This window comes from Dermochelys coriacea, chromosome 11 (assembly GCF_009764565.3).
Source record: "Dermochelys coriacea isolate rDerCor1 chromosome 11, rDerCor1.pri.v4, whole genome shotgun sequence".
Classification (NCBI taxonomy): domain Eukaryota; kingdom Metazoa; phylum Chordata; order Testudines; family Dermochelyidae; genus Dermochelys; species Dermochelys coriacea.
In genome coordinates, this window is record NC_050078.2 from 61,074,471 (window position 1) to 61,101,217 (window position 26,747).

At 44.9% G+C, this 26,747-nt stretch overlaps 1 protein-coding gene across 6 annotated transcripts in view; it reads left to right on the forward strand.

Moving 5' to 3' along the window:
- Nucleotides 1-26,747, forward strand: part of KIAA2012 (KIAA2012 ortholog) — a 105,286-nt gene that overhangs the window by 23,137 nt on the left and 55,402 nt on the right. For 3 of the 6 annotated variants that reach the window (XM_038421496.2, XM_043505601.1, XM_038421497.2), the window contains exons 4-11: nucleotides 4,623-4,790; nucleotides 9,168-9,364; nucleotides 14,149-14,374; nucleotides 14,768-14,895; nucleotides 16,690-16,858; nucleotides 22,013-22,264; nucleotides 23,631-23,807; nucleotides 25,044-25,172. In XM_038421496.2, coding sequence (XP_038277424.1) covers nucleotides 4,623-4,790; nucleotides 9,168-9,364; nucleotides 14,149-14,374; nucleotides 14,768-14,895; nucleotides 16,690-16,858; nucleotides 22,013-22,264; nucleotides 23,631-23,807; nucleotides 25,044-25,172 — 1,446 coding nt within the window. The remainder of the gene's footprint in view (nucleotides 1-4,622; nucleotides 4,791-9,167; nucleotides 9,365-14,148; nucleotides 14,375-14,767; nucleotides 14,896-16,689; nucleotides 16,859-22,012; nucleotides 22,265-23,630; nucleotides 23,808-25,043; nucleotides 25,173-26,747) is intronic. The other 3 variants (XM_038421502.2, XM_038421498.2, XM_038421500.2) reach the window with 3 other exon arrangements.

The window sequence follows — 26,747 nt, forward strand, 5'->3', positions numbered from 1 at the left end:
TGAGGACAGCGACTTGTCACCGAGGGAATGTCAACCCCCAATGTTTGCTGAGATTTCTCAGGATCTGTTCTCAGCCCCCCAAAAGAAAAAAAAAAGAGAGGAAGGCCGCAAAGGCCTTAGGAATCCGGATCCTGACCCAGGACCAGAAGACCTCCCTAGTAGGCAGATGGACACGAGCAGCCAACAGAGAAACTTCCACCACAGAGGGTGAGCCAGAAGCTGCCCCCAGCCATGAGGGTGGTGAGCCGTTGAAAGAAGCAGAAGCCAGCCCCTGGGAGCTTGGAAAGGTTAGTCCTGGGAGAGAGACTTTTGGGCGGGACCAGGCAGAGGACCCCAGATATGATAACGCCAGGAAAGAGGTGGCCGAGATTGATGGGATACCCGTGGATGGGAAGGTCCAGGGTCCCAGACCTTACTTTATAGTGAGGAAAGATCTCCTGTACCATATAGTGCAAATGCAGGAGCAAGAGATACAACAACTTCTGGTGCCACGAAAACATCAAAAAGCCATATTGAGTTTCGCCCACATATTGAGTCACCTGTTTGGAGGACACCTGGGGTAGAGAAAACCCAGGCACAGATCCTGCAGAGGTTCTTCTGGCCAGGAGTACATGAAGATGTTCAGCGATACTGTACCTCTTGTCTGGAGTGTCAGTTACATAGCCCTTGCCCACACTTGGGCTCCTTTGATACCTCTTCCAATAATAGAGGTTCCTTTTGAACTGATAGCCATGGATCTTGTAGGGCCCCTAGAGAAGACAGCTCGGGGCCAGCAACATGTGGTTGTGTACTGGACTATGCAACCTGGTACCCAGAAGCTGTTCCCCTACGCAACACAGCTTCCAAGACAATAGCTAAGGAGCTAGTACAGATCTTTGCCTGCATTGGGCTACCCAAGGAGATATTGACTGATCAAGGGACACCTTTCGTGTCCAAGTTGATGAAAGATCTCTGTTCATTGCTCCATGTACAAGCCCTACGGACCTCTGTATACCACCCGCAAACAAATGGCCTGGTGGAAAGGTTCAATAGGACCCTCAAGGCCATGATTGGGAAACTGGTGAGGCGGGATTGGAAAGATTGGGATACCCTATTGCCTTACCTCATGTTTGCCATCTGGGAGGTTCCGCAAGCCTCCACAGGTTTCTCTCCATTCGAATTACTATATGGGCGCCACCCTCGGGGTATATTGGATATAGCCAGAGAAGCCTGGGAAGAGGAGCCAAATCCCGGAAGGAACATAGTTGAGCATGTACTGCAGATGAGAGATCGGATAGCCCGAGTTACACCCATTGTACGAGAACACTTGGAGAGAGCACAGGAGACCCAACAAACCCATTATAACCACCAAGCGAAGCTTCAACAGTTCCAACCAGGGGATCGGGTGATGGTACTGGTGCCCACAGCAGAAAGTAAACTGTTGGCCCAGTGGCAGGAACCCTACAAAGTAATCGAAGCCGTGGGAGAGGTGAACTATAAGGTGTGGGAGCCAGGCCGCTGGAAATCAGAGCAAATTTACCACATCAATCTTCTAAAATCTTGGCACAATCGAGAGGCATGCTTAGTCATGCAGGAGACCCTTCCCCAGGAGGATAACTTAAACGAGCAAGTGAGGATATCATCCGACTTGACGCTGATCCAAAAGATCGAGGCAGCCGACAGGATTAATCGCAACCGAGATGTGTTCTCTACAAAACCAGGGTGGACGACTGAAACCTATCACCATATCCACACGATCCCCAGAGCCAAAGTAACATTGAGACCCTACCGAATCCCAGCAGCCAAAAGAGAATAAATCAAGGCCGAAGTAAAGAAAATGTTAGAATTAGGGGTTATTAAAGAATCTTACAGTCCAGTCCAATTGTTCTAGTGCCTAAACCTGACGGTACCATGAGATTCTGCAATGACTTTCGCTGACTGAATGAAATATCCCAGTTTGATGCATATCCCATACCACGCATCGATGAACTGGGCCTTTTGGGCTACATGGGGTCCCAGCCACATTCCAGTACCTCATGGATAAGCTGCTGCGCCCCCATACTAGTTATGCAGCTGCATACCTAGATGATGTCATCATCCATACGCCAGACTGGGGAACTCACTTGGAGAAAGTTGAGGCAGTATTGCGCACCTTAAGGCGGGCTGGCCTCACTGCTAATCCCGCTAAATGCGCCATAGGGCTAGCAGACTAGGTACCTGGGATATATGATGGGAAGGGGCATGGTGAAGCCCCAAACGAATAAGCTAGAGGCAATTCAAAACTGGCCCCAGCCGACCCGAAAGAAGCAGGTCCACGCGTTCCTAGGCATGGTAGGCTACTACCGACGTTTTATTCCCCACTCCGCCACTAGGGCAAGTCCCCTAATGGACCTGGTGAAGGCCCGAGGTCCAGACATGGTAAAGTGGACCAATGCAGCAGAGGGGGCATTCATAGACCTTTGGATGGCCCTCTGTAATGACCCCGTACTCATAGCCCCGGACTTTAACAGGGAATTTATTTTACAAACAGACGCTTCCGAGGTGAGGTTTGGGGCAGTTCTGTCACAAATGGTGGGAGAAGAGGAACACCAGATCCTCTACCTAAGCAGAAAGCTTCTCCCAAGAGAACAGAAATACACAGTAGTTGAGAGAGAATGCTTTGCTGTCAAATGGGCTATGGAGACACTGCGTTATTACCTCTTAGGCTGGCGATTTACTCTTGTGATGGACCATGCATCCCTCCAGTGGATGCAGCGGAATAAGGAAAAAAATGCCAGGGTCACCAGGTGTTTCTTATCCCTCCAACCATTCCAGTTCCGGATACGGCACAGGACTGGATGCCACCATGGCAACGCTGATGGTCTGTCACGAGCATACTGCCTGGCATCCCAAGTTGCCCAACTCTATGGTGTTGAGCGGGGGAGGGGGGGATATGTGATGGGGCAAGGCCAGATGGCTATAGAAAAGTAGTGGGAGATGAATGCATCCGATGAAGTGAGCTGTAGCTCACGAAAGCTTATGCTCAAATAAATTTGTTAGTCTCTAAGGTGCCACAAGTACTCCTTTTCTTTTAGTGGGAGATAGATATATTAGCTCCGGGCTAAACAAATCCCTGGTACCAGGATAAGTGAAATGGCAGCTGCTCCAGGTCAATTAAGACACCTGGGGCCAATTAAGAACTTTCCAGAAGGCAGGGAGAAGGCTAGGTTGATTGGGACACCTGAAGCCAATCAGGGGCTGGCTGAAACTAGTTAAAAGCCTCCCAGTTAGTCAGGTGGGTGTGCATGTCAGGAGCTGTGGGAGGAAGTTGTGCTGTTGGAGAGGCTGAGTAGTACACACCATATCAGGCACAAGGAAGGAGGTCCTGAGGTAAGGGTGAAGTGGAGCTTGAGGAAGTGAGGGCTGCTGTGGGGGAAGTAGCCCAGGGAATTGTACGTGTCATGTTTCTAAAAGGTCAGCTACCATAGCTGATACTATTAGGGTCCCTGGGCTGGAGTCCAGAGTAGAGGGTGGGCCCGGGCTCACCCCCTCCCCTTTGCCCCCTGATTAATCACTGAGACTGGGAGACAACAGAGACTGTGCAAGGAAGGATAACTTCTCCTCACCTCCCTCGCTGGCTTATGATGAAAATGGCTCAGTAGACTGTGACCCTTGTCTCTAGAGAGAGAAGGGTTACGTGGAGGGTCACAGTGAGCCTCTGAGGCTAGCGAAATCCACCAGGAAACGTGGGACCCATGGAGGCAAGGACAGCGCTTTGTCACAATGCCTAATCCAATTTCCTTTGAAATCAATAGAAAGATGCATAGATTTCAACAAGAGTTGCACTGGATTCCCTTGTTATGTTTACTTAATGTTTATGAAAGCTACAGTACTGAATACTAGAATCTGATATGCTCATAATTTAAATACAAGTGAGATGTAACATGGAAAAGATCCATGTTCTGTACTTACTGATTTGGCGAGTTTGAGAAGGGAAACTCTGTCAAAACAGAGGTGGGCCCAAGCTGCAAGATCTGTATCTTGAGCCAGACCTAAACTTTCCCCAAATTTGGGGGTGTTGATTTAGTCCACTATAGCAACAGAGGACAATCACAAAGTTTGGATTTGGATCCAAATGTTACCAGACTTCAGGGGAGTTCAGCTCTGAGGTTTTGGTTTGGGTCAATCTCTAACCTTCAGCATCTTCCATAGATGAAGGTTTATTCATGGTCCATATGTATTTTTAATTCTTCAATCTGTACACAATTGAATAACCTGCAAACTACAGGTATAGTTTACAGTCTGAGCCAATATACTGTACTAGACACATTCCTGTCAATATCAGAACTGGTTGAAAAAAATTGTTTGAAAAATGGAAATAAAAACATGGCCTTATTTAACAAAATTGAAAATGAAAACGAGAAGGTGGGGGAGGGAAAGGAAAGCCAAATTGAAAACTGAAAAAATTAGAAGTTTCACAACCAAAATTGTTGAATAGACAGAAACTCATCCTTTTCAAAACCTGTGGAATAAAAATGGCTTCAAAATTTTTCAGTATTTCCCCTTCCCTCCATTTTTCAATTAGCCAATAGCCAATACATGTAACATTATCTCCTGTTCTATCCCAAGTAACATCTCTTTGCTTTGCAATATATGCTTTCCAGGATATATCAGGGACCCTTTATTACTTCAGGAGAATTCCCTAAACATACCAAATCACAGAATAGGACAACAGGACCTGTCAGCTGTACCCAAAAAATATCACCTCCTGCCTGTGTTCCCATCTTTCTGGGCTGAGCTAAGCCAACACATCCATCCAGGTATAGTAGCAGGTAATTATTTTTTAATAGAAAAAAATCCACCCTGGGTAAGATTAAATATTTGATTCAGTGTTTATGCCTGTAAGCAGATCATGTGCATAATAAAGTCTTCTTTGAAGGGATGTATTATTACTAAGTTATCATCTTATGAGATAGCTCTGAACAAGGAAAAATTTCATAGAAAAGGCGTACTTCAAAAATTAGTAAGGGAATGTTTGGGATTAGAACAAAACCTATTGAATCTTTCAGTGAGATCTCCAGATAAGATAAAAGAGTGAGTAAGCAGTGCAGCTAAGGGCAAGGAACAAGGACCTACATGTACAATCCTCTGTTAAAGTTAAAGGAGTTCTGCACTAATAGTTTACTTCCTTAGGTTTCTACTCTGTGCCATTATTCCTGCATCACATCCACAAACTTTGCAAACACAAGAACCCAACATTTCTCTACTTAGCACTTCCTTCATTTTACAGTACAAGTAGAAAAGCGCCGTGGTATTGCTCTTTCTTCCATAACAATGTCTCCAAGGTTATCTGTGATGCTGCTGGCACCACTCTGAGACATGACCAATGCCTCCAAAACTCATGTAGGTCTGATCCCAAGAGGCACTATAGTGCCCTCAACTCCCATTGCAGGCAATGGGGGCTGAGAACCTTAGCATATCACGGGAGGTGCTGAGAACATTTCAAGGGTAGCCCTGGACTCTGCCTCTCATGTACTGGCCCAGCCATTCCCTGGTTTGTGCACAATGGTCACGCTCAGTTCTGGAGCCCGGGCTGACAATTCCATAAATGTAAACATCTTTTTGTAAAAAGCGGATTTTTGAAGGGAATGTGGTGCTTCAAAAGGGTGCATGCACCAAGAACAGAGTGCTGCCTTTATCCACAGCAACAGCGTGAGCAGCAGCAGAGCAAGCTTCCACAAACCTGGCAGGGACATTTGGTTGTGTGGCTACTTGTCCACTGGGAACTGGACTACCAAGTCATTTTACATAGGTGACTGGACAGCCCTCAGACAGTAAGGACTCATCACTGAACGGTCCGGATTCAAACCCAGTGACCTAGGTGAAGAGCTCTGTATCCCATTGCCAGCCTTCCCAGCTCTCTGTGATTCATTGCTGCCTCTCCTTTGCCATGGCAGTTCCTGCTACTCCAGTACACATGCTCATACATCTATTTCCAAGTGGTGTCACCAGCCAAAAGCGTCTTTTCTCATGCACACTTGGGAAAGCAGCTGTGATCATTTCTCTGTGATGTGGACCGTGCCTCAGTTACCCACTGCCTTTGCAATAATCCCATCTGGAGGTCACAATCGGTGTGTTTACACTGCAGCTCAGGTAGACAGAGTAACCCTCCCAGCTCAGGTAGACAGATTCACACTAGCAGGGCTTGAGCTAGCACGCTAAAAATGGAGACATGGCTGCACCAGTGGAGGCTCAGGGCTAGGTACCCGAGCTAGACCCACGAGGTTGAACAGATCTGAGCTCGGGTGGCTAGCCCAAGCCTCTGCTGGTGCAGCAACACCCACACAGCTATTTGGAGCGTGCTAGCTCGACCCCTGCTAGCACAAGTCTGTCTACCAGGATGGGAGACATGCTCCCTGCTGCAGTGTAGACATACTGTACCTACTGACCTCTACATGGGGCTATCCATGAAGATCACTCAAGAACCACACAGCTGGTTCCAAATACAGCTAGCTGCCTGCCTCCCTGCCTGGGGAGGTTAGCTGCAGTGAGCGTATTATACCAAGAGCCATGCCCTGGCCTCTGCTCCAGAAATACAAAACATCTACATAGCTGCTGGTCCTGTACCATCTCTCTACCTAGTCCCCAGAACAGGAGGTATAAATGGGGCATCAATATACCTTGGTGATTCCTGATCGTCAAAGTGAACCCTTGGGGCTGTGGGCAGCTGGGCACAAGTTTGATACATCCCAGGATCTAGGCCCAGTTCTCCAATGACTGCACTGATTTCCTGTGTGTTTCCACTACAAAAGAAGGTCACTGTCAGAAGCCCCTATAGATCAATCAAATTCCCTCTCAAAAAAGTCACACAAGAGGTGGCTGGGAGAGAGTGGGAATTGTCACAGGTCCCCGTGCTGAGTTATCCTCTAATTGTTTCCCAGGGGTAGGCAGGAGTTCATTTAGCCCCCACAAACTGGGGGGATCTGCTGCAGGCCCTGTGGTTTCACTTTGCTTCCCAGTCCCCTGCTGGTTTCAGAGAAGCAGCCGTGTTAGTCTGTATTCACAAAAAGAAAAGGAGTACTTGTGGCACCTTAGAGACTAACAAATTTATTAGAGCATAAGCTTTCGTGAGCTACAGCTCACTTCATCGGATGCATTCAACTCTAGGCTTAGATAGTTACCGCTCCTGGAGCCTCCCTTTAATGAGGTGAGGTTTTCGCTACATGGTAAGAGTTCTCCTCAGAAAAGTTATACTGTACAGCCTCAGGCTGCATGAACTCTGAGTGGATTCCCCCTGGGGCTGGGGAAAGGAGAGAAATGGTGTGTTCCTTTCCCTTTCTGGTACAAGGATTTTGGAGCCATGAAGCCTGCTACATGGAAAGGGTGGGATGTACTGTTTTGACCCAGCTGCCTTCCCTTCTATGCAATAAAAGGCATATACACATGTGGATCCTTCCAGGCCAGCCTAGCCTAGAGCTTGAGCCCTGGCTATCAGAGAGATCTCCATATTCCTTATACACCAGCAGGAAAAGCAGAGACCATGAGATGCACTCTAACCGGCAGCCATTAGATTTGGACATCTAAGAAAGATTGTTCTTCAGCAGAAGGCTCTCAACCACGGATCCAGCAAAGTTAGAATAGTCATTTCAGGGCATGGTGTCAGATGCATTTTCTCTCAAGCTTTTGCTTTCAGGGGGGTGACTGTGGCATGTATACACAGTTTGTTGTGTGCGGAGTAATAATAAATAACACCACCCACCTTTCATATTGCACCAGTTCAGTTGCTTTCAGTCTGGTCAGTGCATTGTTTCAGTAATTTTGAATTTGCCCCCAAGGAGTATGTGAAGGAAGCATTAAGAATCTAAAACAAATTAAATATACTTCCAGTGCAGCCAAACTGCTTCAAGGACCTACATGAGCAAATCCAAAGCAGTGTGCACCTAGTCTGTTGGCTCCCTGAAAGCTATTACAATGTGCCAACAATTATGGAGCAACCAAAGCTACTCTGCTCTTTCTCCCCTGTGAGGCAGCAGGTGCCATTGGAGGGTGGGGGAAGGAGGGAAGGGCTACAGAGCACATGAAGAGGCAAGGAATAGTAAAGAGTCCCAGCGTTCCTGGCCACACGGCAGTTGCAGGGCAAGATGTGAGAAGACGTGAACCCCCAACTCCTCCACCGCAACAGACATGACTCAAACACATCAGTTTAAAAATTGCAGGGAGCAGCTCAGGGGACACATTTTCAATTCATAATAAAATGCACAGTTTTTTACCTAACACATTCATCCTCTGAAACCACAAGTGTCTCAGGGCACAGGTTGGCAGTGACTGCTTTAAAACGTTACTGAAAGATTTGTTAACTTTGCAGAAGACATATGTTGATGCAAACCCTGTGCTAATAAGAAAATTCCAACAGAATAAATCTACTGAACAGACCACAATGCTGCTGAAAAACTTGTTGCAAGCCAAGGGCATGCTGACCACAGAGCAGGCTTGGAGCATGCAGCTGTCAAAGTAGTAGTGGAAAGCCCATATAAAATATAGTACAGGGAAAATCCCCGTACAATGAACCTTTCCCACATCTGCCTGAGGCTTGAAAGTTAATTTCCATAGTAATTTCCTTTTCAACTTGATGTTGCTTTGCTCCTGGTTCAATGAATACCTCCCCTGTTTGGTACAGACTCTGCTAGGATACAGGATGTGAATTATTAATGCAGGTTGCATTCAAGTTACGTTTCAATCCTTTCTTCAGGATGCATAGTTTTAACTTCCAAAGCACTGGGAAACACCCTAAAGAAATCCAATCATTGAAGTGAACCCCCACTTTCTTGAATATAGTATCAATTATGAGACACATTGTGATTCACTTGTTCCCAGGTACATGGAAGAGCACACAAGGAGCTTTCTCCCCTTTTCATGCCCTGCAGAAGGGCCACTCACAATTGCTGTCCCTGAGCTCAGGTGGCCCTACCCTCCTCCATATCAGCCTGTTCCTAAAGGATAGTTCAACCTGCATTAATCACATGTCCCCAGGCCATTCAGGAAAGGAGCATGTCCCTGTGGCACAACCTGGCCCAGCTCTCCTGCTGGGGTGGTACAGCTCCCAATGTGGATCAATGGCTAAATGCCACAATTTTGCCCTAAATACGTTAGAACCTCTCTGAAGTGTAACAGTTCGCTTTGTGATCCAGTCCTGGCACACTGTCTTGCAGGCCAAAGTTACTCATTTCAGAAGGAGGCCGAGAACAGAGAAAACCTGGTGGAAGGAGACGAAGTAAAAACACATGGCCGGAGGAGAGCTCGAGTACCTGTTCGGGTTTCAGTGAGAAGACTGAGTCTAGAACTCAGACCTCCACCTGCAAAGGAGGCCACCTGGAACCAGAATGCAGCATGCGCAAGGGTCCCACAGGTACCATTTCTTCATTATCAAAGATGATCTCTGTCTTCATACAGATCAGAATCCCCTCAGTTCCCCTTGGGACTGGTGCTGGACTAGCAGGGTGGTTATTCTTACAGCAAAGTTTTGCTAGTATGAGCTCTGGCTTCATGCAACAGATACTAGTCATGTTGCTTAATGTACCACTGGAAGATACACATATACTATGGTGATGAGCCTGGTGTAAGAACCTACATACAAATGATAATACCTAAGGCCTTGTCAACACTGGCAAGTTTCTGCAAGTAAAGCAGCTTTCTGCGGTGTGATGCACACGCTGCCAAGCCACTTAGTGCACAGAAACTGCGCAGTTGCAGTGCTGGAAAAAAACCACCCCAGCAAGAGGCGCACAGCTTTCTGCGCCGGGGCTACAGCGCTGTGGTGCCAGTATAGACACCCTGGTCAATTACAACACTGCAGTTGGCCTCTGGGAGGTGTCCCACAATGCCTGTTCTCGCCTCTCTGCTCATTGGTTTGAACTCTACTGCCCTGCCCTCAGGTGACCAACTGTGAGCCCCATCCCTTAAATTCCTTAGGAATTTTGAAAGCCCCCTTCCTGTTTTCTCGGTGATGCATGCAGTGGTCTCAGCGCATCTTTCCAGGTGGCCGTGCCTGCTCCACGGACCAGTGATCCACCGCTTGGAGCAATGCTGAGTTGCTGGACCTCATCGGTATTTGGGGAGAGGAGGCTGTCCAGTCCCAGCTGCACTCCAGCCGTAGGAATTCTGATACCTATGGACAGATTTCACAATGCATGACAGAAAGAGGCCATGACCGGGACACATTGCAGTGCAGGGTCAAAGTGAAGGAGCTGTGGAACGCCTACCACAAGGCGTGGGAGGCAAACCGCTGCTCCGATGCTGTGCCCATGAGCTGCCAAATCTACAAAGAGCTGGACACGATACTCGGTGGCTACCCCACCTCCACCGTGAAAGTATCCACTTTAGATACTTCAGTGGCTCGCATGCCAGTTGGGAGTGGACCAAGCCAGGAGGAGGAAATCTTGGATGAGGATGTGGAGTGGGAGGTGGACCCAGAGGCAGGGGACGACTTGGAGGTCAGAGATGCATGCAGCCAGGAGCTCTTCTCTACCCCAGAGGAGGCTAGCCAGTCACAGCTGTCGGAGCTTGGTGAAGTGCAAACAGGAGAGGAGGCCCCTGGTAAGTGGCTTTGATTTTGGGAATTGCTGAACCGAGTTGTCGAGGGCAGAAGGGTTGCAGAAAGCAGGCTTGTGTCTATATCATGCATGTACCACCCATGCATGGTCTGAGCGGTGGAACAGGGTGTTGATTGACTCCTCACTTCACGGGAATCTGCCCCAGAGATCTCCATGAAACTCTCATGGAGATACTGGGAAATCCACTGCTGCAGCTTCCTTGGCAGTGGTGCTTTGTTTCTTGCCCCATTCTCGCGCCACTCTGCTGTCACTGGGGGGACCCATTGCTGCACACAAGTGAGCCGCATAAGGCCAGGGCACAAGCTGCAGTCTCGGAGAAGACCCTCCTTTGATTCTCTGCTCACCCTCAGCAGCGAGATATCTTCCATAATGAATGTGACCTGTAGAAAATGTGGGGACATGTGATTAAAAGCCCGCCCTGGCCACACACAGTGTTGGCTCTCCCCAAGAGCCACATGCCTATTATACAGTACAGTCGTGGAACACTGATTTCTCCTGCCTCTGCAGTTGCTCACCATTTTGGGGGTCTTGTGGCTCATATGTGCTTGCCTGGGGTCAGCCAGTTAGTGACAGGTGTGTGAGTAGTGGCTGTGTTCTAAATCACTGACTCAGTGGTCGGTGTGTTGCAAACAGTACTGCTTCGGTTGCATTTTGGCTTCACAGATATGACCTTGGGATCCCAGCCTCCCTCTTTGTTATTGCTAGCTGAACGGCTGCGCAGAATTAGAAAGCGGCCACAGAAGACTTTCTGTGTGAGGTCATGATGCACTCCATGGCCGAAAAACAAGAACTGAAGGAGGGTGGGACAGTGAGAAGAGAGACCGAAAGGAGAACGCAGCGTGCCAGAACGAAGCCACAGAGCGGCTCTTAAACATTATGGAGCGCCAAGAGGACATGCTTCCGGTGCTACTAGCACTGCAAACCAAGCAGCTGCACGCCCGCCCTCCCCTGCAGCCACTGTCGCAAAACTCTTTCCCATGCGCCCCCCCAGACACCACCAACACCCTCTTATCAACCTCCTGTCTCCAGTCCGTACCCATTGCATTCCACTCCTGCCTCGTCACAGTCCAGCCCTGCGGACACCCACTACCCACTGCACTCAACACCTGTCCCTCAGCAGTTTAGCCCTGCTGAAGTATAGTACCTGCTGCACTGTACTCCAAAGGACAAGGTTGCATATGATAGCTGGACATACACAAATCTTTAACCGTCCTGGGACCCCACCTCCTCCTGGGACCCTCCCTTCCCCCATTTCACACAGTGCTGATGTGTTTTTTTGTTTGTCTCTCTCCTCCGGTTGTTGTTTTTTAATAAAATAATTGTTTTGGTTTGAAAGCAACCTTTATTCCATTAATTGAAAGCAAACAGAGCTCTACAAAGCAACAGGCAATTTTCTTAAACTTTCACAGTGCATCATCGGCACCAATCACAATCACCTCCTAACATTACAATCACTGCACTCCTGAGCATAGCAACAAATATTAGTGGCTTTCAGCTTTAAATTCCTGCCTCAAGGCATCCCTGATCCTTATGGCCCCATGCTGCACCCCTCTAATAGTCCTGGTCTCAGGCTGTTCAAACTCAGGCTCCAGGCGCTGAGCCTCTGCGGTCCAGCCCTGAGTGAAGCTTTCACCTTTCCCTTCACAAATATTATGGAGCATACAGCACACGGCTATAAGCATAGGAATATTGTCATCGGCCAAGTCCAGCCTCCCATACAGGCAGCACCAGCAGGCCTTTAAACGGCCAAAAGCACACTCCACAGTCATTCTGCACTTGCTCAGCTTGTTGTTGAACCGTTTCTTGCTGCTGCAAGGTTCCCCATGCATGGCTTCATAAGCCACGGCATTAAGGGGTAGGCAGGATCTCCGAGGATCACAATGGGCATTTTGACTTCCCCTATGGTGATCTTCTGGACCGGGAAGAAAGTCCCTGCTTGCAGCTTCCTGAACAGGCCAGTGTTCCGAAAGATGCTTACATCATACACCTTTCCGGACCAGCCTGCGTTAATGTCCGTGAAATGCTCATGGTGATCCACAAGTGCCTGGAGAATCATAGAGAAATGTCCCTTCCGATTAACGTACTCAGTGGCTACGTGGTCTGGTGCCAGAATTGGAATATGCGTGCCATCAATCACCTCTTCCCCGCCGCAGTTAGGGAAGCCCATTTGGCACAGAGATTGCTGGGATGCGAAGCAATGCATCATGGGGCATTGGGACAGGACCCAGGATGCTCCACAACCCCTCTGCCTTCCCAGAACTTTTAGCAGCAGAAGAGGAAGAGATGCTAAAGTGCATCCCAGAGTGCAACGCTCCGAATACCACGTCAAGTGCCGCAAGTGTGAACACGCTATTGTGCAGGCAGCTGACAGTGTGAACACACAACAGCTGTTTCCTTTCAGTGCTCTGTGAGCAGCGCTGTAACTGCCAGTGATGTAACTCTGCCAGTGTAGACATACCCTTACTCTTCTATAACGCTTTTAGTCAGTAGATCTCAAAAGAGGACAGTATAATTAGCCCCAAACCATGCCTTAGCAGCACTGACTTAGCCCTTGTCTACACTAGCGGGGGGGATTGATCTAAATTATACAACTTCAGCGACGTGAATAATGTAGCTGAAGTCGACATACTTAGATCGACTTACTGTGGTGTCTTCACCACGGTGAGTAGACTGCTGCCGCTCCCCAGTTGACTCTGCCTGCACCTCTCGCGGCGATGGAGTACAGGAGTCAACGGGAGAGCGCTCGGGGGTTGATTTATCACGTCTAAACTAGATGCGATAAATCGACCCCCCACTGGATTGATTGCTGCCCGCCGATCCAGCGGGTAGTGTAGACATACCCTGAGTATACTGAACTGACCTAAAGAATAGAAGTGAAACTGTTATACTCTTAGCATTCCCTCTTTTCCTCAACACTGTATCTTTTTCAACGTCTGATTTAAGAATTGCTGAATAGACAATAAAAGATAAAATTTACGTACAAAGCAGGAGCTACCATGCAAACAGTCATAAATTAGTACATATTCAGAGAGACAGCAGAAGAGAAATACCCAGCAGCATTATATCCATTAGAAGTTCTCAATCTTTTGGGGCCCCAGTCCTGCACTGCTGAAGTCAGTGGGAATTTTGCGATTGATTTCAATTCAGGCACTCATAGTCCCTTGGACTATATGGTATATAAAAAAAACATACTAAAAGTAACGAAAAAGAAGTGGTTGTATATTTAAGCAGTTGATACCCTACATAGAATGAAACCTGTGACAACTGAGAAGAGAAAGACTTAGCATTATAAGTCAGGCTGAAATGGTATTCATGAATGTGGGCTTGTAAAAAATAGATGGTTGAAAATTTTCTGTTGAAAAATGGTTTTTGATAAAAAGTCTGCTTTCCAAAGAAAGTGTTGAGTTTTTGCATCAAAATTGAAGACATTTTTTAGTTTTCTGACAAAACTTTAAAATTTTCTGTGGAAAATTGACAAAAATGATTCCTCCCAACCCCCATTTTCATTGAAGTTACCTGCAGGGGAAAACCATTTTCTGTCCAGCTGTATTGTAAAGCCAGTCATTCTGCCATCTCCTAGGGCACAGAGGTAGAAGAGCACCAAGATGTGGAGCGTGCAATGGAGGGCCAATGGCACAGGGAAAAGCCACACCAGACAGAGAGTCAAGAGCACTGTGAAAAGCTGAACCAAACTGTCAAGAGCTCTGTTGGGAATGCCACTATTGATACTTCTCAGCTTTTGAGTGAGAGATCCTACATGACTTTCTATGGAGGCTATTTCCCCGGAAGAAAAAAGCCATACAGCAGTAAGAAATGCCCTTCCTTAACTTTATTTCTTGTCATAGTTTTGTTTGTAATGAATTTACTGGACTTCTGAAGAATGAGGGAAGTCCAATAAATTTTATGGGTACTGTTATAATAGTCACCTCTGGATTATGAGCACAACAAGAATCTCTAAGATTGCATTTTAATTAATGACTATGGTCGTGTGTTGCAGTGCTCATTGGGAAGAGGGCAAAGAGTTGTATGAAGAAACTTTCCTTCTCCTTATTACCATGGGTGCACGGACTGGTAAATTTATTCTTCCTCACGTCCTTGAATGGTTCAATGATAAAGTAAACACTGACTGATATCTGATGCCACTAATACATATTTAAATTTCATCCCCTTTTCATCTCATCTCCATTTTTCCCCCTCAGTTAAACAAGGACATCTGAATAAGCAGGATGGCAAAGAAGAAGGGCACCTTATTGAAACAGGTTTTTTCCCTCCTATTCAGTCTGCCATGGACTCAGAGCAAGGTGTGGTCAGGGTGGAACACAGAAAGGTCAGATTTTTAAAAACAAATACTGCAATTGTTATGATAACGTATGAAGTGGTCTCCTCTCAGGGTTCATAACATGAATATAGGTAATCTTGTGCACATATGAATTGCCATATTGGATCAGACGAGTAGCCCCTCTAATCCAGTATCCTGTGTCCTACAGTGCCAAGATCATTTGCTTTAGCGGAAGGTGCAAGAAACCCAGTAGTGGATAGTTATTGGCAGCCTGCCCCTGTGGAAAGTTCCTTCTTGAACACCAATAGTTAAAGATTGGCTTATGGGTTTCTATCCCCTCCAAAACACATTTATTTGTAAATGTTTATCTATTTAAGTTCCTGTCCCTTTCTGTAATTGTGAAAGTGGAGTTTTATCCATTTCAGTATATACAAAATAGTGAAAGTGAAGCTATAAAGGGAAACAAAGTGCTACTGCCCCCTTTGAACTGGAGGATGCAACAAAATGCTGGAGACGCTGAATACATGAATGTTCTTGAGGTCAGTCCTGAGGCTACTCTATACCACAGGGATAAGTGTGAAAGTAGCAGGTGATGAAACAAAAGACACTGAGGAAGTGAGGGGAAAAATACTTATGGCCACATCAGCACTACAAAGACAAGCATGGTTGTTCCTTGATGTGGTTACAACATTGTAACAGATTATATATCTAGGGTTATAGTTCTTGTTACCACATGATCAGGTACCATCCACAATACACATTTTAATCATGCTGTAACTGCATCAGGGGACAGCAACATGGCAACCAGGCCTCCTGAAACAACTATATTTATAGTGTAGTGAGATTCAAAATGGAGCAAGAGAGTGTCCAACAGGTAAAGAGGTAAGGAGCTGGGAGTCTGAAAGCCAAATGCTGGTACCCACCACAAAGCCTCAATAAATAGGACTGTGCCTGGAGAGACTGAATGCTCTTGTGTGTGTGCGCATGCATACATGCATGTGCCCCTCTGCAGGGAGGGTCTTGGGTATCCATGCATGCTACTTCTTCAGATGCCCCGGTTGGCTTTTTTAAAAATTAGATTGCTTGACATTTAAAAAAACAAAACATGGAGGCAAATCTTTCTCCCCTTAACCATGCCTGTCATCATATACTCATAAAAATGAGGCTATGTCTACACTTAAAACATGACACAGCTGCAGCTGCGCCACTGTAGTGTTTTAGTGCAGATGATTACTACAAGGATGGGAGGGGTTCTCCCATCGCTGTAAGTAATCCACCTCCCCAAGAGATGATAGCTAGATTGATGGAAGAATTATTCTGTTGACCTAGCTTTATTTGTACTGGGGGTTAGATCGGTTTAACTACATATCTGAGGGGTGTGGATTTTTTACATAGTTATGCCAGTGTAACTTTTCAATGTAGACCAGCCCTAAGTTAAAATCTGATCCAACTACCAATGGAGTCAAGAGAAAGATTTCTGTTAACTTCATTGTGTACGTGTATGTATGTTTTAGAAAAACAAGACTTTAAACAATTCAGAACCATCAAATTAAGCACCCTGGGCCTAATCCAGCTTCTTCTTCCACTGGGTTCTGGAGAAGTCCAAGGCTTTGATGCCGGTGGCCAGGACTGGGACAGAATTGGGGAGGGTCAATCAGCCCGTTCCATGGAAGATGCCCAGCAGAGCTGAGGAATGCAAGAGAATGGAAAAGTGAAACCAGCCTGGCTTTGTTGAGCTAGTAGGTTCTGCTTTAGCAAGCCTATAGAGTGAGGAATAAAAATATAAGTCAAAAATAATGGGAGTATTTGGAGTTTCTGACATTTAGGATTTATATTTTACAGCAGGCGCCAGAGACTTTGAAGTTCCCTTCAATCTCAGAAGAATTACCCAGAGCCCAAGTGCCCCACAGGAAACAATTTAAATCCAGTGATCCCCCAAAGGAGCTTCTGATCCTGCCTTTGCTTATTCAGTTACAAACCCAGCCCACGACCGAAGCAAAGAATCAAACAGGTACCATCAGCTCTAGATGAAAGATTCTCTGATCTATCTAAATTCAAGATATATGTAAGCTACACAATGATTAGATTGGGACTGCAGAAAAAGGGAACTCTCCCATCCTGGACTGCGTCATTTCCGTGTTAGTTCTCATGTTCTTGAAGATATTTAGAGCAGGGTTTATTTTAGATTCCACATGGTTTATATCCCAAAGATGAGTCAGAGCTCTGCACCTCAATATGGTGTAAAAGCAGCAAAATTTCTGCTAATATGGGCAAATTTCAGGAGATTCAGATCAGATAAAACACCCCCAAACTCAAATTGTTTTTCCAAAGCTTATTTGAAAAAGCCAAACATTTTTGGCATGAAAAAAGTGGGCTGGAGATTGATTGGTATTTTAATATCAGTTGAGGACAAGGAACATTGGATATGAAACAAAGACAGGTCACTAAATTGAGGCACAGGGAGGAATTGGCCAGGGTCCCAAATGCTGCACCTGATTTGCCCTAGATGGAGGAGATTGCAGCCTCTTTTATCTTGAACACAGAGGTGTGCCTCACGTAGACTGCAGGTCCTAACATGCAATGCACCATCTAGATTTGAGTGGCCTGTTTATCAGATCAAGATAGAGCACTGCATGCTGGGACCTGTAGTCTCTGAAGGCTACATCTCCTTATTAAAGATGAAGGTGGCCACAGGATGCATTGCAAACTTCACAGATCACATATGGCCCTTTCATGGTTTGTCTGCAGCATGACATACAGCCTGTGGGGGAAATCAAATTTGGAACCTGCACTGTACAAGCAACAAGGGCCAGGAATGCTAAAGACAGAGAACACTCTAATCTTAGGGAGTAGAGAAAGAAATTGCCTCAGATAAATACTGAAGCTCCCTTGCAAGATGCAAAGAGCAGTGCTGCTGGGTCCCAGAAATAACTGAGTCCACCATTTTCCACTGGAAAGAGTCACCACAGTGCAGACAGAGGAATGGGTAAAGTGAGGAAAGAGGACACATGGATCCTTTGATTTCTCCCTTCCAGGAAATAAAACAAGGGGCATGTAAGATCCTAAGTCTGACTTCATGTTCCATAACAGTCTTCAACTGGCAATGTCCTCTTTAAGGAAATGCCTGGAACTGTTACTCACATACTAAATAGCCCCTCTGACTTCAGTGGGACTGCTTGCAGGAGTAAGATTTCAGGACTGGTCTCTTAAAGAATTAATCTAAATATTAAATGGTCAGGATTACATTCCACCTTATATTTAGCTGTGACACTTTGAGTTAGTTTCCCAGACCTAAAGAAGAGCTCCATGTAAGCTCAAAAGCTTGTCTCTCTCACCAACGGAAGTTGGTCCAATAAAAGATATTACCTCATCCACCTTGTCTCTCTAATATCCTGGGACCAACACAGCTACAGCAACACTGCAAACAGGACGACATTGTCAGAAGCTTTGGAAAACCCGGCTTCCAATGACAAGTATTTTTTTAAAAATCAAAAAATTATAGAAATGTATGAAAAAGGTTTGTCTGAAGTTGCTAATGCGCGATAGCTATTTCTATGTTTATGTGCATTATAAATGGAAAGGAAGTTCAGCAGCTTTTCCATTTGTCATGTAAGGAAGCAGCTTTGAGCCGTGATCTTCCTCACCAAGGTGACTCTTGAACCACTGATGTCAGACTGGGCAGAATCAACAGACTTTGCAAATCCAGAACAAAGGGACAAGGGCAACACCACTTTCTGTACAGTATTATCAACCCACACTGATGTGCTACATGGATGGTTATATTTCAACATGACCAGAAACTAGAAACTGGGTGATGATATGGATTTGTTGGGGGTGGGGGGTGCTGATATTCCATCAGAGGCCTCTGCTTTCTGTAAGCAGGCAATCTGAAGACTTTCACATAAGACTATGCTGCCACTTATAACAGCAGTTATGCCTCTTTCCCAATTTTCTCCTTCTCTGGACACCTTTTCCCATTCTACTTCATTCTCTTCTTTCCCTCCCCTTTCCCCACTGTTCCATTCTCCCTCCACATTAGTGTTCTCTTCTTTTCCCCCACATTTCCCCTCCCTTCATCCTCTACCCATCTCTTTCTCTCACGTTTTTCATAATACTACTTCCATAGATTTTAGGGCCAGAAGAGATACTATGACCATCTAGACTGACCTCCTGCATAACACAAGCCATAGGATTTTGGTATCTCCCCACAGCTCCTCTTCCCCTGCCCTTTTCAGCATCATCACCCGGGGAGCACATATTTGCTCAAGCTGACGCAGCACTCTCAGAAGCAGCAATTCCTTTCTGTCTGGCTACTGATTTTATTCCCTCCACACAGAAGGAGCTTTGCTACAGCTCCAGCTCAACATGAACTAGGTGGGAAAATGGCCCATATGCTCCTGCTCTTTTACATATTTGCAAATGTTAAATAAAATGGGAAACCCAATAATCATGGTAAAAAAATTGTTGCAGTACTACACATAAAAATATTGCTACTGCAGTCAATAGATCTTCATGAAAGACCACATGGGTAAAACTAAACTGTATCCCAGAACAACTGCAGGAATGATTGGAGGTACACTATTTTATTCAAAAAAGCAGCATGCCAGTAACCATTTAGGGCCAAGTTCTGCCCTCAGATATATGCACATAACTCCCAGCAAAGTCACTGGTAGTTGCATAATTATACCAGTATCTGAGGGTAGAACAGAATGTAACATCAGTCCCACAAGTCTAGATTCTGGCTTCAGTGAGATACTCAGTACTGTGCACTAAACAGAAGTTGTTCAGAAAAGTTAAGAGAACCCATGTGTAGATCCCGGATATTGAATTCTATGAGAATATTCTCATCATGGAGGTGGACTCCACATTTCTTCAAGGCCAGGTGTTGACCAAAGAAGCTGTTACGCTCAGCTATCTAATGTGTTCCTGTTAGGAAAACTAATCTGGTTCACCCACCACTGTAGTTGCATTTCTCCCATTCCAGCATTGCACCAGTCTTTCTTGACATGAATAAGAGAGTTTAAAGATGCTGCTTGTGGCTGCTGTGTGTCCTGACTTCACCAAGTCTGATTTCACAATACAAGACAAACACAGGAAAACACAGAGGTTCAGAAACTTTTTTTCCTAATAAACTGGTGAAAGGAATGAATCTCATAGACTCATAGATATTAAGGTCAGAAGGGATCATTATGATCATCTAGTCTGACCCCCTGCACAATGCAGGCCACAGAATCTCACCCACCCACTCCTGCAATAAACCTCTCACCTATGTCTGAGCTATTGAAGTCCTCAAATCATGGTTTAAAGACTTCAAGGTGCAGAAAATCCTCCAGCAAGTGACCCATGCCCCATGCTGCAGAGAAAGGCGAAAAACCCCCAGGGCCTCTTCCAATCTGTCCTGGAGGAAAATTCCTTCCCAACCCCAAATATGGCGATCAGCTGAACCCTGAGCATGTGGGCAAGATTCACCAACCAGATACCCAGGAAAGAATTCTCTGTAGTAACTCAGATCCCACCCCATCTAACATCCCATCACAGGCCATTGGGCCTATTTACCATGAATAGTTAAAGATCAATTAATTGCCAAAATCATGTCATCCCACCATACCATCTCCTCCATAAATTTATTGAGTTTATTCTTGAAGCCAGATAGGTCTTTTGCCCCCACGGCTTCCCTTGGAAGGCTGTTCCAAAACTTCACTCCTCTGATGGTTAGAAACCTTTGTCTAATTTCAAGTCTAAACTTCCTGATGGCCATTTGTTCTTGTTTCCACATTGGTACTGAGCTTAAATAATTCCTCTCCCTCTCTGGTATTTATCCCTCTGATATATTTATAGACAGCAATCATATCTCCCCTCAGCCTTCTTTTGGTTAGGCTAAACAAGCCAAGCTCCTTGAGTCTCCTTTCATAAGACAGGTTTTCCATTCCTCGGATCATCCTAGTAGCCCTTCTCTGTACCTGTTCCAGTTTGAATTCATCCTTCTTGAACATGGGAGACCAGAACTGCACACAGTATTCCAGATGAGGTCTCAGCAGTGCCTTGTATTAACACTTCCTTATCTCTACAGGAAATACCTCGCCTGATGCCTCCCAAGACCACATTAGCTTTTTTCATGGCCATATCACATTGGCTGCTCATAGTCATCCTATGATCAACCAATACTCCAAGGTCCTTCTACTCCTCCATTACATCTAATTGATGCATCCCCATCTTATAACTAAAATTCTTGTTATTAATCCTTAAATGCATGACCCTACACTTCTCACTATTCAATTTCATCCTATTACTATTACTCCAGTTTACAAGGTCATCCAGATCCTCCTGTATGATATCCCGGTCCTTCTCTAAATTGGCAATACCTCCCAACTTTGTATCATCTGCAAACTTTATTAGCACACTCCCACTTTTTGTGCTGAGGTCAATAATAAAAAGATTAAATAAGATTGGTCCCAAAACTGATCCCTGAGGAACTCCACTGGTAATCTCCCTCCAGCCTGACAGTTCACCTTTCAGTATGACCTGCTGTAGTCTCCCCTTTAACCAATTCCTTATCCATCTTTCAATTTTCATATTGATCCACATCTTTTCCAATTTAACTAATAATTCCCCATGTGGCACCGTATCAAATGCCTTACTGAAATCTAGGTAAATTAGATCCACTGTGTTTCCTTTGTCTAAAAAATCTGTTACTTTCTCAAAGAAGGAAACCAGGTTGGTTTGGTATGACCTGTCTCTTGTAAAACATGTTGTATTTTGTCCCATTTACCATTGACCTCAATGTCCTTAATTACTTTCTCCTTCAAAAATTTTTCCAAGATCTTGCATACTACAGATGTCAAACTAACAGGCCTGCAGTTACCCAGATCACTTTTTTCCCCTTTCTTTAAAATAGGAACTATGTTAGCAATTCTCTAGTCATATAGTACAACCCCTGAGTTTACAGATTCATTAAAAATTCTTGCTAATGGGCTTGCAATTTCATGTGCCAATTCCTTTAATATTCTTGGATGAAGATTATATGGGCCCCCCGATTTAGTCCCATTAAGCTGTTCGAGTTTCGCTTCTACCTCAGATATGGTAATATCTACCTCCATATCCTCATGCCCATTTGTCACATGAGCGGTGGCTAGTATCTCCATTTCACGTTCCTCTTTCATTCCAGCAGCTCCGTGTGACAAATCCAGATCAGAGGTTGATGATGACTGTGAGAAGTTGTTGGCTCCTTCACCAAATGATCTCATTTCTGGGCCAGAGGGTACAACAGAGCAGCACCAAATGGTCATTGGCGCAAACCCAGAGATACATCAAGGTATCTTCTTCCTACCTCCAATAACCAATCGAAAGTTCACTCTGGAGGGGAGGAAGGCAGGAATAAGAGGTGTGAATGCTGGAAAGGAGGGCCACTATAAAAGAGGTCAGTCAATACAAATCAGAGATTCAGCTTTTGTCTCAGTTATAGCTAGACTAACACCGTCTCTGCTATAAAACTAATTCAGCTTCTAGCTATTCACCTACTACAGCTCATCTTTGTGGCAATATTACCCAATCACATATGGCCAATCCGATGGTCTAAAGGAATTTATTTCACATTGAATTGTGTCAGAAGTACATGCTGCATCTAAGCTTTGCATTAAGATAACACTCTTAGGGGCCTGTCATAATGGAATTTTGTTAATTCATAATAACTAGCATTTTATAACACTTGTCATCCAACGATCCCAAGATGTTTAACAAATTTTATAAACCAGTTACAAGACATATTAGGTTTTACTTCATTTGTTATTGAAATGCAGCTGCTTTTGTTTATGGAAGATATCAGACAGTCCACTACACAATAGTCCAGTTAAGAAATTAATGAACATCTATGCCAGTCGAAACTACAGGGGAATTTTAGGTAGACGGAATGCATTGATTAAACTGGGACTTAGCCTGAATACCAAAGTAATGAAAGTGGGATCTTTAATAACTACACTTCTTCATAACCTACACCTTACACATCATTTAAAAGAGAGCACCTCCAGTAGCACAGCACCACTCTAGCATCAGGACAGAGCCTGGCTCATTACTGACTGAAAGGAAAGAATGCTCCCCAGGAACTACAACCACCACCTTCCTGCAGCAGCTAGATTTTCCTTCCAGTGCTTGGAACCCAAGCACTGGCTGCAAATAATTGTACAGAACAGAAACCATTGCTGTGCACTTAATATCTTAAGGGTATTAAAGTCATGAAGGCAACAGTCATTTTCTATAAACTATAGTGATCGCCAATTAAAATTCAACATTTACGCATTACCCACAATTACCCGGTGGAATCTAAGATACAGCAGTTATTTTCTATTCCAAGTAGAGGAAAAAACTGTTGTATCTCAGATATCATTATAGAGTTACTATAGGAAAATGAGTCTTTTTTTTTAAAGGCAATTACTGTAATTCTGATATCAGATCCATCACTCTAATTCTGTTCCACAGCTCATAGTTTAATAACAACAATATGTTGATGGAACATTTCATGTTTTCTTTAGGTTGATACAATTTCTCATCAGTTTTGCGCAGCACTTTGTAGACCAAGCAACACTTTATAACATTGGCAGTGAGGATAAAGATTAATTAGATAGGAGTAGCTTAGCAGGATAGACAAACAACACACCACTAAGACACTGATTACTTGTGGCCCTTTTGTGCATTCGCTCCCTCTGCCTAGGTCTCTATTTCCCCTCCCCCCCATACATTTATTGTTTTATGCAGATCTTTAGTATTGTTCCTTACATGCTTTTTCCAAGATGGTGATTTATTCACCCAGAATGCAGTCCCAGGATTAGATCTGCTGCCCCCTATATATGGAAAGAAGAGTCTAGGGAATCACAGTAGCAAGACAAACTTCAAAACTTTCAGCAGCAGCACCTCTAAGACTCTCCCTATCGGAATCACTCGTGGCACCCTACCGGAAGAGCTGAGAGGTAACATGTTTGTACTGTGCATGGATTCTGTAATTATGTTTATCTGTTTGTACTGAACATGCTGGAGGGACACAATACTTTTTTCTTCCAGAACTTCTGGAGAAACTAACAGGCTGGTTTTGACAGCAGCACTGGGAATTCCAGGAATTGTTTACTATTCAGTGTGCATGTTTCGAGAAAAGTTAGTTTCTGATATAAGATGCTACTGAAAAAACATACCCATTATATGGATTTTTAGGACCTGAGAAGGGGAAGGGGCAATACTTCCAGCAGGAAGGAGATAGCTACCCTATGCAGCAAACAGACATGACAAAGCCAGCCCACACCACTGGCATGCACACAGGCATGCCGGTTAAATACGAAGTCAGTAATTCAGAGGGAGAAGCCAGTGATGGAACTAAACTCCAAAAGTCTACAGTAAGAAAGTATAATTCAGTTAAAGTCAATGGAATTGTGCTCATTTACACCAGGGAGTTATTTTGTTCCATGCTTATTAAACATGTGCTCTTTCAAATCCACGGTTCCGTTTCTGTGCAAGATAACATCAGCCAGCCAAAAGCAGTTATCAGTTAGTGTCAGCACCTGACGTTGCCACTGTATCAGAAAGAAAAAAAGATAATGGGTAGTTACCACCTGGAACTTCATTTGCAGATGGTGGGTGGGGAGTGGCATGAGGGGGAGATGGAAAGGAAAATGCCAAATAAAGTGTGCTTTTCATGTCATCATAGGCTCAGAAGAGTCTTGTTCAGACATATGAAAACTGTAACAAAAGTGCTGGATCTCCAGGCCCCCAAGCTTAGGAGGAATGGGGTTCAGAACTCAAAACCTGACCTGATCTGAAAGTCATACTGGACAGAACCAAAACCTCAAATAAAACACTCTGGATGGATGATTTAACTGGGACTTGGTCCTGCTTTGAGCAGGGGGTTGGACTAGATGACCTTCTGGGGTCCCTTCCAACCCTGATATTCTATGATTCTATGATTCTATGATACTCATTAGCTTTGGGGGTGGGTTTCAAAATCTGCTACTGAATTTTGTGTTCCAAGCCATCTCCTGTAATGGGCAGAGCTTTCTTAGAGTCACCCGGTTCTTAATCAGGACATGATAATGTGGATGCATGCACAGAGCTACTGAGAAGGATATTTTCATGAAACGAACATCAATGCAGTAGGTCTCCAGGAATCCTTCTTGAGGGTATGTATTAGTAACAATGTTCATCTTTATGTTTTCAAGAGTGTTATAATGGTACTTCACTAGGCAGCCTCATAATGGGCCCTGATGGAGAAATCGTCTGTCTGTCCCTCTTGGGGTCTGTCCAAGATGCAGATGTTCCTGCTCAGTTTAGCTTTGTTCCAGATAAAGGTAAGGATAATAATCTGAAGAAGTTTCCTTTCCAAGAGGAAGAAATGGCATGCATGGCTCTCAAAAGTTTCAGACAAACTAAATAAATAAAGATCAGACCCTGATCAGTGTTGCTCTTTTCAATGAGACAGTGTAACTTCTGCCGAATCAGCTACAACAGTTATGTTTGCACAGCAAGTTTACTTGTACTCTAGGATAGGTAAGATCATGGAATGGCTATTAAAAGGGATGCTGGATTGTGTAGCTGAGTTTTAAAAGGGTTTACAAAACTGCTGTGGGATTTGCCCAGTATAAACAATGTCCTTCTCTCCTTTAAAGTGAGCCTCAAAAAGAGGAGATGGCTAATTTATAATCTGCTCAGGTATTTGTGTTGTGTGCCTCAGACAGCCAGTGAGAGTCATCTTTTGACAGACACATCATGCAATCACCAAAAACTGACAGGGATATGAGCTTGTGGGAATAGAAAATGTTTTTTTCTGAGCAAGGGCCATCTCACAAGAAAAGAAGCCCAAGAGTGGTTAGTGCCAAGCAGCCAAAAGACAGTAGGATTTGTTTCCCCAAGAATAACCAAGATGTGTGCTGATGGGCAAGAGAGCTGCTGCAAGAAAGGTGTAATTCATGATAGAAGGTCATACAATTTTCATGAGGAGGTTTAAATGATAGAACCAGCTGGCTTGTACCATTAGAGAATGGCCAAGCCATTTAAAAAAAGAAGCCCACAGCACAGCAGCCTTTGATCTGCTGCTTTAATCTCTGGCTCAAAACCCAGATCTTTTCAAAGGGGAGAGATGCTACTGCTCCCCAGTGAAGACATTATCTCTCACTGAAAGTACCACAGTATTTTACAGTAATGATCTAATTCATCACTGCAACTATGGCCCCTTTGTGCCAGCTCCACTGGAGTAAAGGGGCTGGCTATTAATTGGGAATTCCCTAGACATAGGATCCCTCCCCAACTAGTTTTACACCACTGTCTGCAGAAGTCAGGGCATTCTCAGAGCACTACCGCACTCCAGCTATTCCCATGAGTGGCTATAGGCAGCTGGACACAAGCTTCCCTAAGTAGTGTCAGGAGCCAAAGCAGCCCCTGCTCAGACCAGATCAGGGAAAGAGCAAAGGTGACACAGAGCCACCTTACTCCATCCTCCACTCTCTTTGCACCATATTCCCTCCCCCACCCTGTTTGTACCATCTTGTTACTGTATCTCAGTGTTTTCTTTGTATTATCTACATAGTTTACTGGTTAAAGCAAGTGTTTGTTACTGACAGCACCCCAGAGTCAAAAGTTCTGTAAGCTTGTCAGTTTTCATTCTCTGGCATCACCACTGGTAACAGAAGTCCTGAAGGCCAAGTTAGGGGTTCAGTTACACCTGTGCTGCTCCAGTATGTTCAGAGTCTGCCCTCAGCGACACCTATGCAAATCCCATTGTCTTCAGTGACTTTGGACAGATGTAACAGATAGACCATTATGTTGATACACAAGAAGGAATAGAATCTAGCTCATTCTTCTTAGCTAGGCTGGGTCTTCCAAGAGCAAGACTGCCATATTTGGCGTCAGGAAAGAATTCCCCCCCC